The sequence below is a fragment of the Tribolium castaneum genome, chromosome 1 (assembly GCF_031307605.1).
Source record: "Tribolium castaneum strain GA2 chromosome 1, icTriCast1.1, whole genome shotgun sequence".
In the NCBI taxonomy this organism is placed as follows: Eukaryota; Metazoa; Arthropoda; class Insecta; order Coleoptera; family Tenebrionidae; genus Tribolium; species Tribolium castaneum.
In genome coordinates, this window is record NC_087394.1 from 11,245,383 (window position 1) to 11,259,964 (window position 14,582).

At 29.8% G+C, this 14,582-nt stretch overlaps 1 protein-coding gene across 1 annotated transcript in view; it reads left to right on the forward strand.

Moving 5' to 3' along the window:
- Positions 1-12,507, forward strand: part of PXo (P[[i]]-sensitive XPR1 orthologue) — a 17,320-nt gene extending 4,813 nt beyond the window's left edge. Inside the window, exons 5-10 of the mRNA XM_964602.4 lie at positions 74-441; positions 4,226-4,373; positions 4,424-4,618; positions 11,786-11,955; positions 12,006-12,139; positions 12,189-12,507. Coding sequence (XP_969695.2) covers positions 74-441; positions 4,226-4,373; positions 4,424-4,618; positions 11,786-11,955; positions 12,006-12,139; positions 12,189-12,426 — 1,253 coding nt within the window. The 3' untranslated portion in view covers positions 12,427-12,507. The remainder of the gene's footprint in view (positions 1-73; positions 442-4,225; positions 4,374-4,423; positions 4,619-11,785; positions 11,956-12,005; positions 12,140-12,188) is intronic.
- The last annotated feature ends 2,075 nt before the right edge of the window (positions 12,508-14,582 follow it).

The window sequence follows — 14,582 nt, forward strand, 5'->3', positions numbered from 1 at the left end:
AATTTGAAGAGTTGGCATCAAATCAAGCCTGGTCCCTCCTTCAGTTCACCGTTTTATCACTTTCATTTTCTAGCCATATTCCATAAACGTCCAGACGACTGGCGTATCGTCTGTCGCCTCTACCGAGGCCCTTTCCTCATAATCGAATTTTTATTTCTCTGGGGTATTAACATTTACGGCTGGCGGTCTTCTGGGGTTAATCACGTATTGATATTTGAAATGGACCCCAGAAATCATCTTTCTGAACAACACATTATAGAAATGGCCGCAATTTTCGGTGTTATTTGGTGTGTTAGTGCCCTCTCTTTTTTGTACAGTACCGAATTAAGCATTCCAGCGTACATTAACCCATTTGTTCTTGTACTTTTAATGTCAGCATTTCTATTCAATCCGACAAAAACCCTGAGGCATGAGGCGCGCTTTTGGGCCCTTCGCGTTCTGGTAAGTAAATTAAAAAAAACTATTAGTCCAGTCAAATTAGACAAAAAGAAGGCGATCGGTGGAAAAAATTTCTAAAGAGTTGGAATTTTTTTAATAGCTTCCTTTACACTGTGGGGCGAGATCGAGGAGGGGGAGGGGACTAAAGCTGTCTTTTTTGTTTTTTTGCTTATATTTCGGAAATGGTTATCCCTATCAATTATTATCTTCTTACTAAAATTAAAGTTGATAAAATTTCCTACGAAATAGTCTTAGTCTTATTGTTGTAGGACTAACCGTAAGCGAGCTACTAGCTTTTGAAGTTTGGTGTCTACATGACACTGTATAACTAAATATTAGTATATAATAATAATAATAATAATAATAATAATTTATTTGTATCAATTTATACAGATGTAGTAACAAAATTGATACGAAAAACGTCAGTATTATACACAGAAATAACAATAACATAAAAAATAATTTTAAGACATAAGTCAAAAAACCTGTCTATTATAGAATTCATTTAAAGTATATGGTTCGAGATCCAAAATGTAGTCAAATATTTTCTTTTTAAATAAATTTAAATTACAAGGTGTGCGTAGATGCACAGGTAAACTATTGTATAGTTTTATTCCTGCATAATGAGAATTTTTTTTCGTTAGCGTGAGTTTGTGTCTTGGATACTCTATCGTTAGTCGTTAGTGACATTAAATACTAGATTCTGTTTAAAGAAAAATAAAAGTAATCTATTTATGTATAAACCAGTTACTGTCAAAAAGTTATTGCTTTTAAAGATGTTCCTACAAGTTTCATTATACAGGGTGCTCAAAAACTGGCGCACCAACTCAGTGGTACGTTATTGAGAAGCAAGTGCAGATTACAGGAAAAATGTTGAAAAAATTCCTAAAGTCATATTTTAAAAAATCTGCAGCTACAAACTTATTGTATTAACTTCTTTAGTTTTCATTATTTTTTTATGTTCTTATGTTTCATACCAGGTAATCGTTCCGTAACAAAACGAAGAATAACTATTTTCAAATTTACTTTCCGATTTTAGCAGTTTTTTTAATTTAAAAAAATTAAAATTCATCCATAAAATCACAATGTGTAGATGTGCCAACATTGGTAATTATTTTTTAGGAAACCGTTTCAAAAATAATTTATTTTTATTGTTGCTCAAATTCTATTGCGATCATGACTGTTAGACAACGTTGCCACATATCATTTACCTAAAATTAGTTATTTATCAATAACTTTAATACAAAGAATTTTTTTACTATTTTTACTTTTATATGTAACCACTTCTCTACCACACACCATTCAGTTGGTGCGCCAGTTTTTGAGCACGCTGTATTTTAAGTTAAACATAGTTCTCATGACTAGTTTTTGAGCAACAAATACTTTTGATATCTTTCCACTTTGCCCCCAAAATATTATACCGTAGCTTAGTAATGACTGAAAATTTGCGAAGTATATTATTCTTAGTTGTTCAATGTTAATGTATTTTTTTAAAACACGTATTGTAAAATGTACTGAGTTTAATTTTTTTAATAAATTATCTATATGATTAGTCCAGCGTAACTTATGGTCAATGTATATTCCCAGAAAATTAGTTTTCTCTATTAATTCAATTTCTTTAGATGATATTACAATTTTATTCGGTTTCTCTGTATTCTTGGATTACGTATTGCAAAGTGAATGCCGTAGGTTTTTCAAAATTTAACACTAATTTATTTTCTTTAGTCCAGTTTATTACCTTATTCATGCATATCTTTGCTTCTTTCATTGTATCTGTCATATTTTCACCCCAAATTAAGATGTTTGTGTCATCAGCAAAGTTAACTGCACTATTGTTGTCTGAGACTGTTAAAATGTTTAATAGGTCGTTTATATAAATTACGAAAAATAAAGGCCCTGGTATACTACCTTGAGGTACACCTTGTTTAATTAGAACTTTATTTAATGTACATACAGTACTGTTTTTTGTTATTGTGACCTGCTGATACCTATTATTAAGATAAGATGTGATCAACTTTAACATAATTCCTCTTATGCCGTATTTCTTTAATTTACTTATTAGGATGTTATGATCTAGGCAATCGAAGGCTTTCGAAAAATCTAAGAAAATTCCAAGAACCACCTTTTTTTCTTCTAATTTATCTAACAGAACATTAGTGAAGCTAAATATAGCTGAGTCAACAGATTTCCCGTGTTGGTATGAATTCAGTAGCTGAAATTTCATTAAAAAATTAGTAATTCTGGAAGATATAACAGTTTCAAAAATTTTAGAAAACGATGACAGCAGATTTATTGGCTTATAATTTTATATTAATGTTGGGTCACCTTTTTTGTATATAGGAAGAACTTGCGCTCGTTTTAATTGTTCTGGGAAAATTCCATAATCTAAAGAGTTTTGAATAACAAAAGATAAAGGTGCGCTAATTTCTTCACAACAGTATTTAATTATGTTATTAAATATTTCGTCAAAGCCTGTACTTTTCTTATTTTTAAAATTTTGAATTATAGTAATAATTTCTTGACTAGTAACTGGGTATACGTACATAGTTTTAGCATTGGATGAGATCGTATTATTATTTGACTTACTTCGTACAAAGGGCGCTGAATTAATGAAATACTGGTTAGGATCACCTTCGATTTGAATTTCAAAACATTTTTTACTTCTGCCACAAATTTTGTTAACAATATTTCAAGCACATTTCGATTTATTGTCTGCATTTTGAATTCGTTGTCCATAGTAATTTTTACGTGCCGCTCGTAGAGCCATGTCGTATTTTTTTTTCAAATACTTATAAAGAACAACATATTTATCGTCATACTTACTTATCACAGATAACAAATCTAGATAATATTTATAATATTTTACTTTAGGATCATTTTTATAAATATTTTGTTTTTTTACTTGTATTTGTTTTAGAGGAAAAATTCGTTAAATTCATCATTGATAATATTTATAAAATTGCTCCACTGAGCATTGATATCATTGCGATTACATGCATATACTTTTTCCCAACACGTTTTGGCTATAACATTTTTAAATTTTATTTTGTTTTGTTCACTTAAAATTCTAATGTTTTTTACTGCATCAGAATTATTAGTATTATTTTTTATGCTCCTAGTTAGCTGTATACCCATGTGATATCATAAGTATTTATATGGAAATAGTGTGTATAAAGCGTCTCCCACCTAAGCTAATAGTGGGAAATAAGGGAGAGAAATACTTTCTTCTCTCGGGCTCTCCAGTTGAAGACTACAATGCAGCATCTGAAGATGATCCAGAAAATATGCATATAACCATTTTGTAGGAAATTGTATCAGCTTAAATTTTGGTAGAAGATAAAAATTGATAAGGATAACAGTTCCCGAGATATAAGCAAAAAAACAAAAAAAGATTGCTTTAACCCCCTCCCTCTCCGCGAGCTCACTTCCAACTTCGGGGACTTTTGATATATGTCTACTCAGGTGTAAAGAAAGCTTTTAAGAAAAACTTCAAATCTCTAGAAATTTTTTCCACCGATTTGTCTAATTTGTCTGGGCTTTAGAATTTTGTTAGAAAAAGTTTTCGTAAACTGATACTTTTCAAAACGATGCACACAACACTGTTAAAGTAAATAACGATCCGTGCAAAATGTAACAAAGCCAAACTACATTTCACCAACATATTCAAACTTTCGCGAGTATCTGATTTAAACTATTCGTATTTACTCTGCATGAAACGGTAGAACACTTTGGTAAACAATCACCAAGCACAATCAACAACCAAAGCGTTCTATTTTATTATTTTTAGGGTAAAGTCTTAACGGCTCCATTTTTCTACGTAACATTTGCCGATTTTTGGATCGCCGATCAGTTAAACAGTATTGTAAACCTTTTCACCGACATTCATTACTTTTTTTGTTTCTATTTAACCAACCCCAGTTGGTCAGTTGGACAAGGTACAAGGTAACAAAATGCGACAATTTACGTCTACATGGCTTTATTTCAGACACGAATTATTGCGTTGAAAAGCACATGATAATAAGGCCTTTTATGGCGTGTTTGCCGGCTTGGTTCAGATTTGCACAATGTTTGAGAAGATATAGAGATACTAAAGAAGCGTTTCCTCATTTGGCTAATGCAGCGAAATATGCGACGTCATTCTTTGTTGTAATCTTTACGGCCCTAAACACGGCTTATTCAGGTGAGGCAAACTGGGAAGCAGGAAGCAATTAGCTAAATTGATTTTGTGTTTACACCACCTACATACAATGCGGGTTATTGTTCATGGCCGTGAACTTACGCGAGTTCAATGCTCATTAAACGTATTAGAAAATTGATTTAACTATGAACTAGGTAAACAACGTTGAATTTAGACCGAAAGCAGTTCACCAGCATCAGAAAAAATAATATTTTTTGAAACTGATAATCCTGAGACTTTTTTTTTCATTTATTTTAATATTTACGATTCTACGAGTATTAGTAGACAGTAGACACTAATTAATTTGTGTGTTTATTCTTTGGAAGTATTGTCAAACTTGTTTGAGACTTCATACCCATAATAATAATAATAATGTATTTAACGGTATAAAAAGCCTTTTTTACCCTTATTCACAATTTAAACCCAAGACACATCTTTACCATCAATTTTTCGCCGGGATTTTGTTTATAATATCCGCTTAGTCTACAATGAAGTTCCTCTGACATTAAAAAATTCTAAAGTCAGCAATTTTAAACACAAATACAAATTGTTTCTCACAAAATGATTTTTCTGGTTATTTTATTTTCTTATTTTTCCTCTCTATAATTTTGGTAATCAGAATTAGATATTTTTTTAATACATTTTTCTCTGTTTCTTCAATCACATTGTTTATTTTTATTTTTTAATATTTCTCATTTATTGTCTGGTCCAAAACCTTGATCAGTTTTGTTGCATTTTGGTCCAATTTGTGGTAGAAACAACTTTAAAAAAATTTAGTTTTGTTATTGTATTTTTTTTCTTGTAACAAATTAAATTGTAACTATTTTACTGCCACAAATAAATTATTTTTATTATTGTTATTATTTCCAAAGATCGTAGTCTTTTTAAGATTTAGTCATGTTTTCATAATTATTTTATTCTTTGATTTTTACTGGATTTTTAAGAAAAAAATCATATACAGGGTCACTAAAAAGTATGGATACAGTTAAATATTTTTATAACGGTTTAACAGAGAACCTTGAAATTTGGGAAACAGTTAAAAGTGTTTAAATTCTATCATCTGAGAGCTTTTTCAAATTTTTATCGTCATTTATTTTGAAAATACAAGGCTAACTTGATTTTTTTTAATAACAATAATATGAATTATTTTTTTTAATACAAAATGTCACATATTTTCTCTATCTTTCTGATATTTCTCTTGCAACATTATTGAGTTTTAATATTATTTATTGTAAAATAAATGAACAAATAACAGAATGCTAAAAAGATGAAAAAATTGTCAGGAATATAAAAAGAAAGTTTTTTAAGAATGAGGAAAAAATGTTGTCTATTTTGCATACACTTTTTCTACCACAACGTTAAGAGTCGGTTTAGAGAAAGCGAAATTAAAAGTTAAAACTGTATTAAACTAATTCGACATTACGTTGCCATTTCACATTGAATAACTAAATTAATCCTGATTTAAAGTTTATTTATGAGATTATAATGTTCTGTAATCCAGCTTTGAATTTTTACAATCAATGAAGAACGCATAAAGTTATCAAGACTGACCTTTTATTTTTCATTTTTTTATTATTTGAAACTTTTGCATTATTTTAAAACTTAGTCACTAGTTGTTAGTTAATAAATTGTTTTGTTTATAAACAATTAAAGCTCTCTGTTACGAGTTGATTCTTCAGTCTACGTATCTGCGATTTAAATACAGTTTTTGGCAAAGACGTTGCAAAAAATAGTAGAACAACAAATTCATATTCCTTACAAAGATCTCTACTAAATCGTAAGACACAAATCACAAAGTGTTTTTATTAACATTTTGCGATTAGTGTCCTTCTTACCGTTTTCTTACTAAGTATTGTAAAAAAAGAATGTATTTGCTCTTATTGTAGTTTAAAAAAAATTGTTTAAACAAATTTTTGTTTCTAAAAAAATAACAACTAAATTTACTAAATTCTCTTGTAACTCAATCATTATGTTTCGTTTTATTTTTCTACAATAGTATAAAAAGTATAAATTTAAGAAAACAATCTATGACTTTCTGAAGCGAATGTTTTACATTATTAATTTTTCTCGGTTTCAATTATCATTTTTATTTTTTATAATTTATTTATAAAAATAGTAACTTTTATTAAAGATGATTTCAGTGCAGTTTTTTATTAGGTATAGTAGCCAATAACTTGAAATTAAATTTAAAAGCCTGAACAAACAGAAACAGAAGGTTTTTTGTTACACATCTCACCTCACATTTTCTGTGTTGGTTACATTTTGACACAATAGCAACATTTAGGCGTCATTGGTTTTTGAATATTGACGTCATTTTTAATTTTTAAAGACCAACAAAATGTAACAACATTTTTGTTACAAAATTAACATTAAATTATAAGTGGATACTGAGGTTGTTCGAAGTCGCGCGATTTTTCGAGCACGATGGCGTAGTCGGAGTGCTCGAAATAGAGCAAGTGTTTTATCCACGAATGCGTTATTTTTTATTGGTACAAAAAATTGAAATAATATTGAAAAATAATAATTTACAAAAATTTGAAATAATGTAATGTGAGATCATTAATAGCCTATGGCTAATGAGTTTCTCAATCGCAAAGAAAAGCTAATATAACTTGAATGCTAATAAAAATCGATGCAGAATTAAATTCTCTACGATTTAATACCAATAAAAAAATAGATACAAGAGGGTATATGTAGGTATATTATCTTCGAGAGGGTTTAAGAAGATAATGGTGAATTTTATCGTAGTATAGGTACAATACAAATACCACATTTCATCATTTTGATTGAATTACAAAGTTATTTTGATTGACAATTATGTATAAACGTTAAAAAATTAACAACAAAAAAACGTCGTAAACAGAAAAACAACAATGGTTGTGAACTATATTTCTGTAAACGATAGAATTTTATTTTAGCATGATGTGAAGTGAATAAAATACCATTCTATCGTTTCCGATGGAATAAATAATATAAAAAATATGGATAATAATTACACCCATAAGGCATTATCTTTTAATGTTTACCTTATAACATGAGGAGCAATTGTTTTTATACAACGTGTTCAAAAATGCCGTTTTCCGTTTTTCAAGTCAGCTATGAAATTTGAACGTAATGTGCCGCTCAAATAAATTGTGAATGCCGTCAAAGTGACAGATTCTTCAAAATAAAGCGAACAGGATTGGAATTTAAAAACGAAAGAATATACAACAACAAAAATTACGGAAATATAAAACACAATGCAAAAAAATTGAATACAAAGCTAATTCAAAGATTTGACAGTGGAATAGTCATTTGGACGAAAGCGCGAATTTAAATTCTATAGTCTACCTGATGAATAACCGTTTTTAAACACACTGTACATATTTTTAAATAGTTAGCAACAAAACATATAATATAAAAACTAAACATAAAAAAGTAAATAAGGCTTAAAAAAAGTAAGAACAAAAAATACGGAAATATAAAACACAATGCAAAAAAATTGAGTACAAAACTAATTCAAACATTTAACAGTGCAATAGTCACTTGGACGAAACCGCGAATTTGAATCTCATAGTCAACCTGATGAATAACCATTTTTGAACACATTGTGCATATTTTTAAATAGTTAGCAACAAAACACATAATATAAAAACTAAACATAAAAAAGTAAATAAGGCTTAAAAAAAGTAAGAACAAAAATCACGTAATTATAAAACACAATGCAAAAAAATTGAGTACAAAGCTAATTCAAAGATTTGACAGTGCAATAGTCATTTGGACGAAAGGGCGAATTTAAATTCTTTAGTCTACCTGATGAATAACCATTTTTGAACACATTGTGCATATTTTTGAATAGTTAGCAACAAAACACATAATATAAAAACTAAACATAAAAAAGTAAATAAGGCTTAAAAAAAGTAAGAACAAAAATCACGTAATTATAAAACACAATGCAAAAAAATTGAGTACAAAGCTAATTTAAAGATTTGACAGTGCAATAGTCATCTGGACGAAAGGGCGAATTTAAATTCTTTAGTCTACCTGATGAATAACCATTTTTGAACACATTGTACATATTTTTAAATAGCTAGCAACAAAATACATAATATAAAAACTAAACATAAAAAAGTAAATAAGGCTTAAAAAAGTAAGAACAAAAATCACGTAATTATAAAACACAATGCAAAAAAATTGAGTACAAAGCTAATTTAAAGATTTGACAGTGCAATAGTCATTTGGATGAAAGCTCGAATTTAAATTCTAGAGTCTACCTGATGAATAACTGTTTTTGAACACATTGTACATATTTTTAAATAGTTAGCAACAAAACACATAATATAAAAACAAAACATAAAATATGGAAATATAAAACACAATGCAAAAAAATTGAGTACAAAACTAATTCAAACATTTAACAGTGCAATTGGATGAAACCGCAAATTTGAATCTCATAGTCAACCTGATGAATAACCATTTTTGAACACATTGTGCATATTTTTAAATAGTTAGCAACAAAACCTAAAAAAGTAAATAAGGCTTAAAAAAGTAAGGACAAAAATCACGTAATTATAAAACACAATGCAAAAAAATTGAGTACAAAGCTAATTTAAAGATTTGACAGTGCAATAGTCATCTGGACGAAAGCGCGAATTTAAATTCTAGAGTCTACCTGATCAATAACCAGTTTTGAACACACTGTACATATTTTTAAATAGCTAGCAACAAAATACATAATATAAAAACTAAACATAAAAAAGTAAATAAGGCTTAAAAAAGTAAGAACAAAAATCACGTAATTATAAAACACAATGCAAAAAAATTGAGTACAAAGCTAATTCAAAGATTTGACAGTGCAATAGTCATCTGGACGAAAGCGCGAATTTAAATTCTTTAGTCTACCTGATGAATAACCATCTTTGAACACATTGTACATATTTTTAAATAGTTAGCAACAAAACACATAATATAAAAACTAAACATAAAAAAGTAAATAAGGCTTAAAAAAGTAAGAACAAAAATCACGTAATTATAAAACACAATGCAAAAAAATTGAGTACAAAGCTAATTCAAAGATTTGACAGTGCAATAGTCATCTGGACGAAAGCGCGAATTTAAATTCTTTAGTCTACCTGATGAATAACCATCTTTGAACACATTGTACATATTTTTAAATAGTTAGCAACAAAACACATAATATAAAAACTAAACATAAAAAAGTAAATAAGGGTTAAAAAAGTAAGGACAAAAATCACGTAATTATAAAACACAATGCAAAAAAATTGAGTACAAAGCTAATTTAAAGATTTGACAGTGCAATAGTCATCTGGACGAAAGCGCGAATTTAAATTCTTTAGTCTACCTGATGAATAACCGTTTTTGAACACATTGTACATAGTTTTAAATAATTAGCAACAAAACACATAATATAAAAACTAAACATAAAAAATAAACAAGACCTAAAAAAGGTAAGAACAAAAAGATAAATCCTTTTTATCAATAACTTTTTTCTTCTTTTTTTTCACATTGTTTTTAATTTGATATACAGCGTGCTCAAAAACTAGCGCACCAAATCAATGGTGTGTGGTAGAGAACTGGTTACATATAAAGGTAAAAATAGTAAAAAAATTCTTTGTATTAAAGTTATTGATAAATAACGGATTTTTGATAAATGATTTGTGGCAACGTTGTCTAACAGTATATAGAATTTGATCAACAATAAAAATAAATTATTTTTGAAACGGTTTCCTAGGAAATAATTCCCAGTGTTGGCACACATTGTGATTTTTTTGATGAATTTTATTTTTTTTTAATTAAAAAAACTGCTAAAATCTGATAGTAAATTTAAAAATAATTATTCATCATTTTGTTACGCAACGATTACTTGGTATGAAACATAAAAACATAAAAAAATAATAAAAGCTAAAGAAGTTAACACAATAAGTTTGTAGCTCCAGATTTTTTAAATATGACTTTAGGAATTTTTTCAACATTTTTCCCGTAATCTGCACTTGCTTCTCAATAACGTACCACTGAGTTGGTGCGCCAGTTTTTGAGCACTCTGTACTTACCGGAATGATAAAAGATTATACTATAAAAAAGTTAGTTGTCATTAAAAAAAATTTAAAATGAAGTTACTACACAAATTTGGGTACAAAAATAACCTGTTTTTTTCGGGTTTTAAAAAAATAACTCATAAAAGATATGAATTTTGGACATTATACTTTTGGTTCAGTTTGTGTTAAAACGATATTGTGGGGAAAAGTGTAATATACAGAGTGCTCAAAAACTGTCGCACCAATTCAGTGGTACGTTATTGAGAAGCAAGTGCAGATTACGGGAAAAATGTTGAAAGAATTCCTAAAGTTATATTTTAAAATATCTGGAGCTACAAACTTATTGTGTTAACTTCTTTAGTTTTCATAATTTTTTTATGTTTTTATGTTTCACAACAGGTAATCGTTCCGTAACAAAACGATGAATAATTATTTTAAAATTTACTTTCAGATTTTAGCAGTTTTTTTAATTTAAAAAAATTAAAATTTATCCAAAAAATCACAATGTGTAGATGTGCCAACACTGGGAATTATTTCCTAGGAAATAGTTTCAAAAATAATTTATTTTTATTGTTGATCAAATTCTATTGCGATCATGACTGTTAGACAACGTTGCCACATATCATTTACCTAAAATTAGTTATTTATCAATAACTTTAATACAAAGAATTTTGTTACTAATTTTACCTTTATATGTAACCACTTTTCTACCACATACCATTGAGTTGGTGCGCCAGTTTTTGAGCACGCTGTATAGTATAAAAACCCTTTCAATAAGTCATGTGTCAAAAATTACTTAAGAAGCCTCAGTTTTTTAATGTTCTAACATATACTGTAATTACGAATTTAATTTAATTAGTTAATTTAATTTAAATTTTTCCCGATTACACCTATTGTAATGTATTATACTTTGTTATAATTTTTTTATAATTTAAGCGGGTAACATTCGTAAAATTAAATTAAAAATTAATTACATTAGGCGCGGGTTTTGTAAAGTTGTATGAAACACTCAGTATTTGATTTTGAAAACATTCGTTAGGATTACGTTCTTTAATAAATAAATGACCAAAGTTACCGGAGACATTTTACTTAAAATCCGGCCGTTAATTTTTTTAAATCTTTAATTTGAGTGCAGAAGGCGAGGCCGGAATGATGGAGAGCCCCTTTTTCTATCTTTGGATAACGGCGTCGCTGATAAGTTCTTGCTACGCATACACTTGGGATATAAAATTGGACTGGGGCCTCTTCGACTCAAAAGCCGGAGATAACAAGTTCCTCAGGGAGGAAATTGTTTATTCCTCGACGGTAACTTTTCCACATTTGCGGCTTTTCCTCACCTTTACGGCTCGTTTCAGTGGTTTTATTATTTCGCAATAGTCGAGGATTTTATTTTACGATTCGGATGGGCATTTTCGATGTCTTTAACCGAAATGGGTTATGTTCACGCCGACCTAATGGTAACGATTTTAGCGCCCTTGGAAGTTTTTAGGTGAGGGTTTCTCATTCAAGGGACAATTTAACGAAATTTATTTGCTCAGGAGATTCGTCTGGAACTTTTTTCGCCTTGAGAACGAACATCTCAATAACTGCGGAAAATTTAGGGCTGTGAGAGATATATCAGTGGCGCCCTTGGACACTTCGGACCAGATGTTGATTGTGAGGATGATGGATGAGGAGGATGGGGTTGTGCACAGGAGGAAAAAAAAGTTCGGGGGGAAAAGGAAGGACGAGGGACGATCGGCTGAAGGAGAATCAACTGATGACATGGACATTTAATTGCATTTAATAAATTAAATTATTTAATTTTAAATAGAGAAATGTAAACGTTTTAGAGAGTAATAAAGAATATGGTTGTGATTTGTGTTTTAATAGTCCATTCAAATTAGCATTAAATTAAAATGATGAGAAAAAGCTTAAATTTTTTATTTAGGTAACTTACTTATAAGTTAGGTTCAGTCAAAGAATTTTTTGTATCAACCCCCGAGAAGAGGTTGAAAAAATGAGAATGAAGTGTTTTTTTAAAGAGTATTCAAAATCGGTAAAAAAAGTTCTAAATAAATATTGTAAATTAAATTAAAAATTGCTATCTCTTGTTATGCGATAAACTAACAAATAGATAACTACAGTCCGGGACATTTCTATTTGGACATAAAAAATTTGAATTTTCTGACATTTATACGTGTATTCAGCGTCTATGTGAACAAAAAATGTTCTCTCTCTCATTCTATGGTCCTTGAGTTTTAATAACAGGAACATTTTTAAAATTGGTAGCTTTAGGAAATGACAGTAAACAGCTGACTGATGTAAATAATAACACAATAACAAAGGAAATGTTATAATTTTAATCTATATAACCAGTGGCTGCTTTAAAAGTGTGTACTAACGGGATAATAACATATTTACGCAAGTATTTTTGAAGGTAGAAACACTACTTGTCATATAACAACTACTTAGATTATATGATGAGACGGGAATGGCACAACACAGAATTGCAGTCAGTGATTGTGCTGGAGAAAGCTGCTGTGACGTACTGACAGTACTGACTATCGCTGGTTGTACGATTTGTGCAATTTGTGATATATTTTGTGTGAAAAACTGGAAAACAAAGTGCATAACTGCATAACCTCACTTATCGCAGTTTTGCACATTTTGATGATGGTAATTGCGGTTCAAGTAATTATGAGTTATAGATGGGGCCCACTGTTTACTTCAAAGTAAGTTCACGACATTTACAGATACTTTCTTTATGTTTTTGTCTTTTCTGGTGTAGAGGGTTAACCTTTCTATTTTCATATAAAATTCAAACCAAACGAAATCGAAAAGCTTAATATTGTCATGTTTTTTATTAATTATTAAAAAAATTTCTTAAAAAATCACAGATAGTGTTTATAATTTGCAGCTGAAGCCTTTTGGGTCCACTTTTTTCGTTGTTATTTCCTGGTAGCCACTCTTGTTTCAAGCAGAATGGGTGTAAGGTTAAAAATAATCCCATAAAATTGTTAATATAACTCCTTTGCACTGGCATGGGGTATTTGAAAACTTACGTTTAACAAATACGTCACAAAGTCTCAGTCATCGTCGAAAAACATAATTAGGGCTTTATAACAAGAAGCGTTTTCTGATTTTACTGTGGACGTGTGGAAGAATAGTGTGAAATATTGCTAAAAACCAACTTTTACTCTTGTTTACATTTTTGTACGTCTCTATCTGAGAGTAGTCGTCTTTTATAAAAAATATAGCCTACTAATAAAGGAAATTAAAGTGTTTTTATTTCTGGGTTGCCCCAATTCCACTTTGCCCTTGCCTGATAATCAAGACACTGATAATGAAATTGGTGTAAGTGCATCGAATACAAACGTTTTGAATAGATGAATAAAAGAGAGTCAACTGCTTTTTTCAAAAAGGCCATTTCAAATTTATTCAAAAAGCACACCCCCATTGAAAAGGGTCCATTCACGATGAAGTTCGGCTTCCTGCATGACATAGGTCTCGGACACCAATCTCACTGTAAATGGTCTAATTTGGTCTTGCATCTCTAAGACATGGACTCACTGAGAGCGACTTCTGCAGTAGGCTTGAGACCTGCTGCCTGTCTCGCAACAATCTCTGCATTATGATTCCAAATCATTCTATAAAACGCTGTCAATTATAAGCCATGATATGAGGCATGAGGCCGTCTCAGTGTATGTCTTGTGTATATTGAAACTGTTTCTTAAAGAACCCATTAACAATGAGATCTGCTTCGCTACATGCGGCGCGACAGGACTCAAAGACTAATCCCAAAAGACACAAAAAAACTGACACAGTTTATCATTTTAAGCCATTGACAGCGTTTTCGAATGTTGGTGCAAAGACTTGTCGCGAGGCAGGTTTCAGCCTTCCGCCAACGTCAGTCTCAGTGAAACCCTCTCAAAGTGATCTCAGCGAAAACC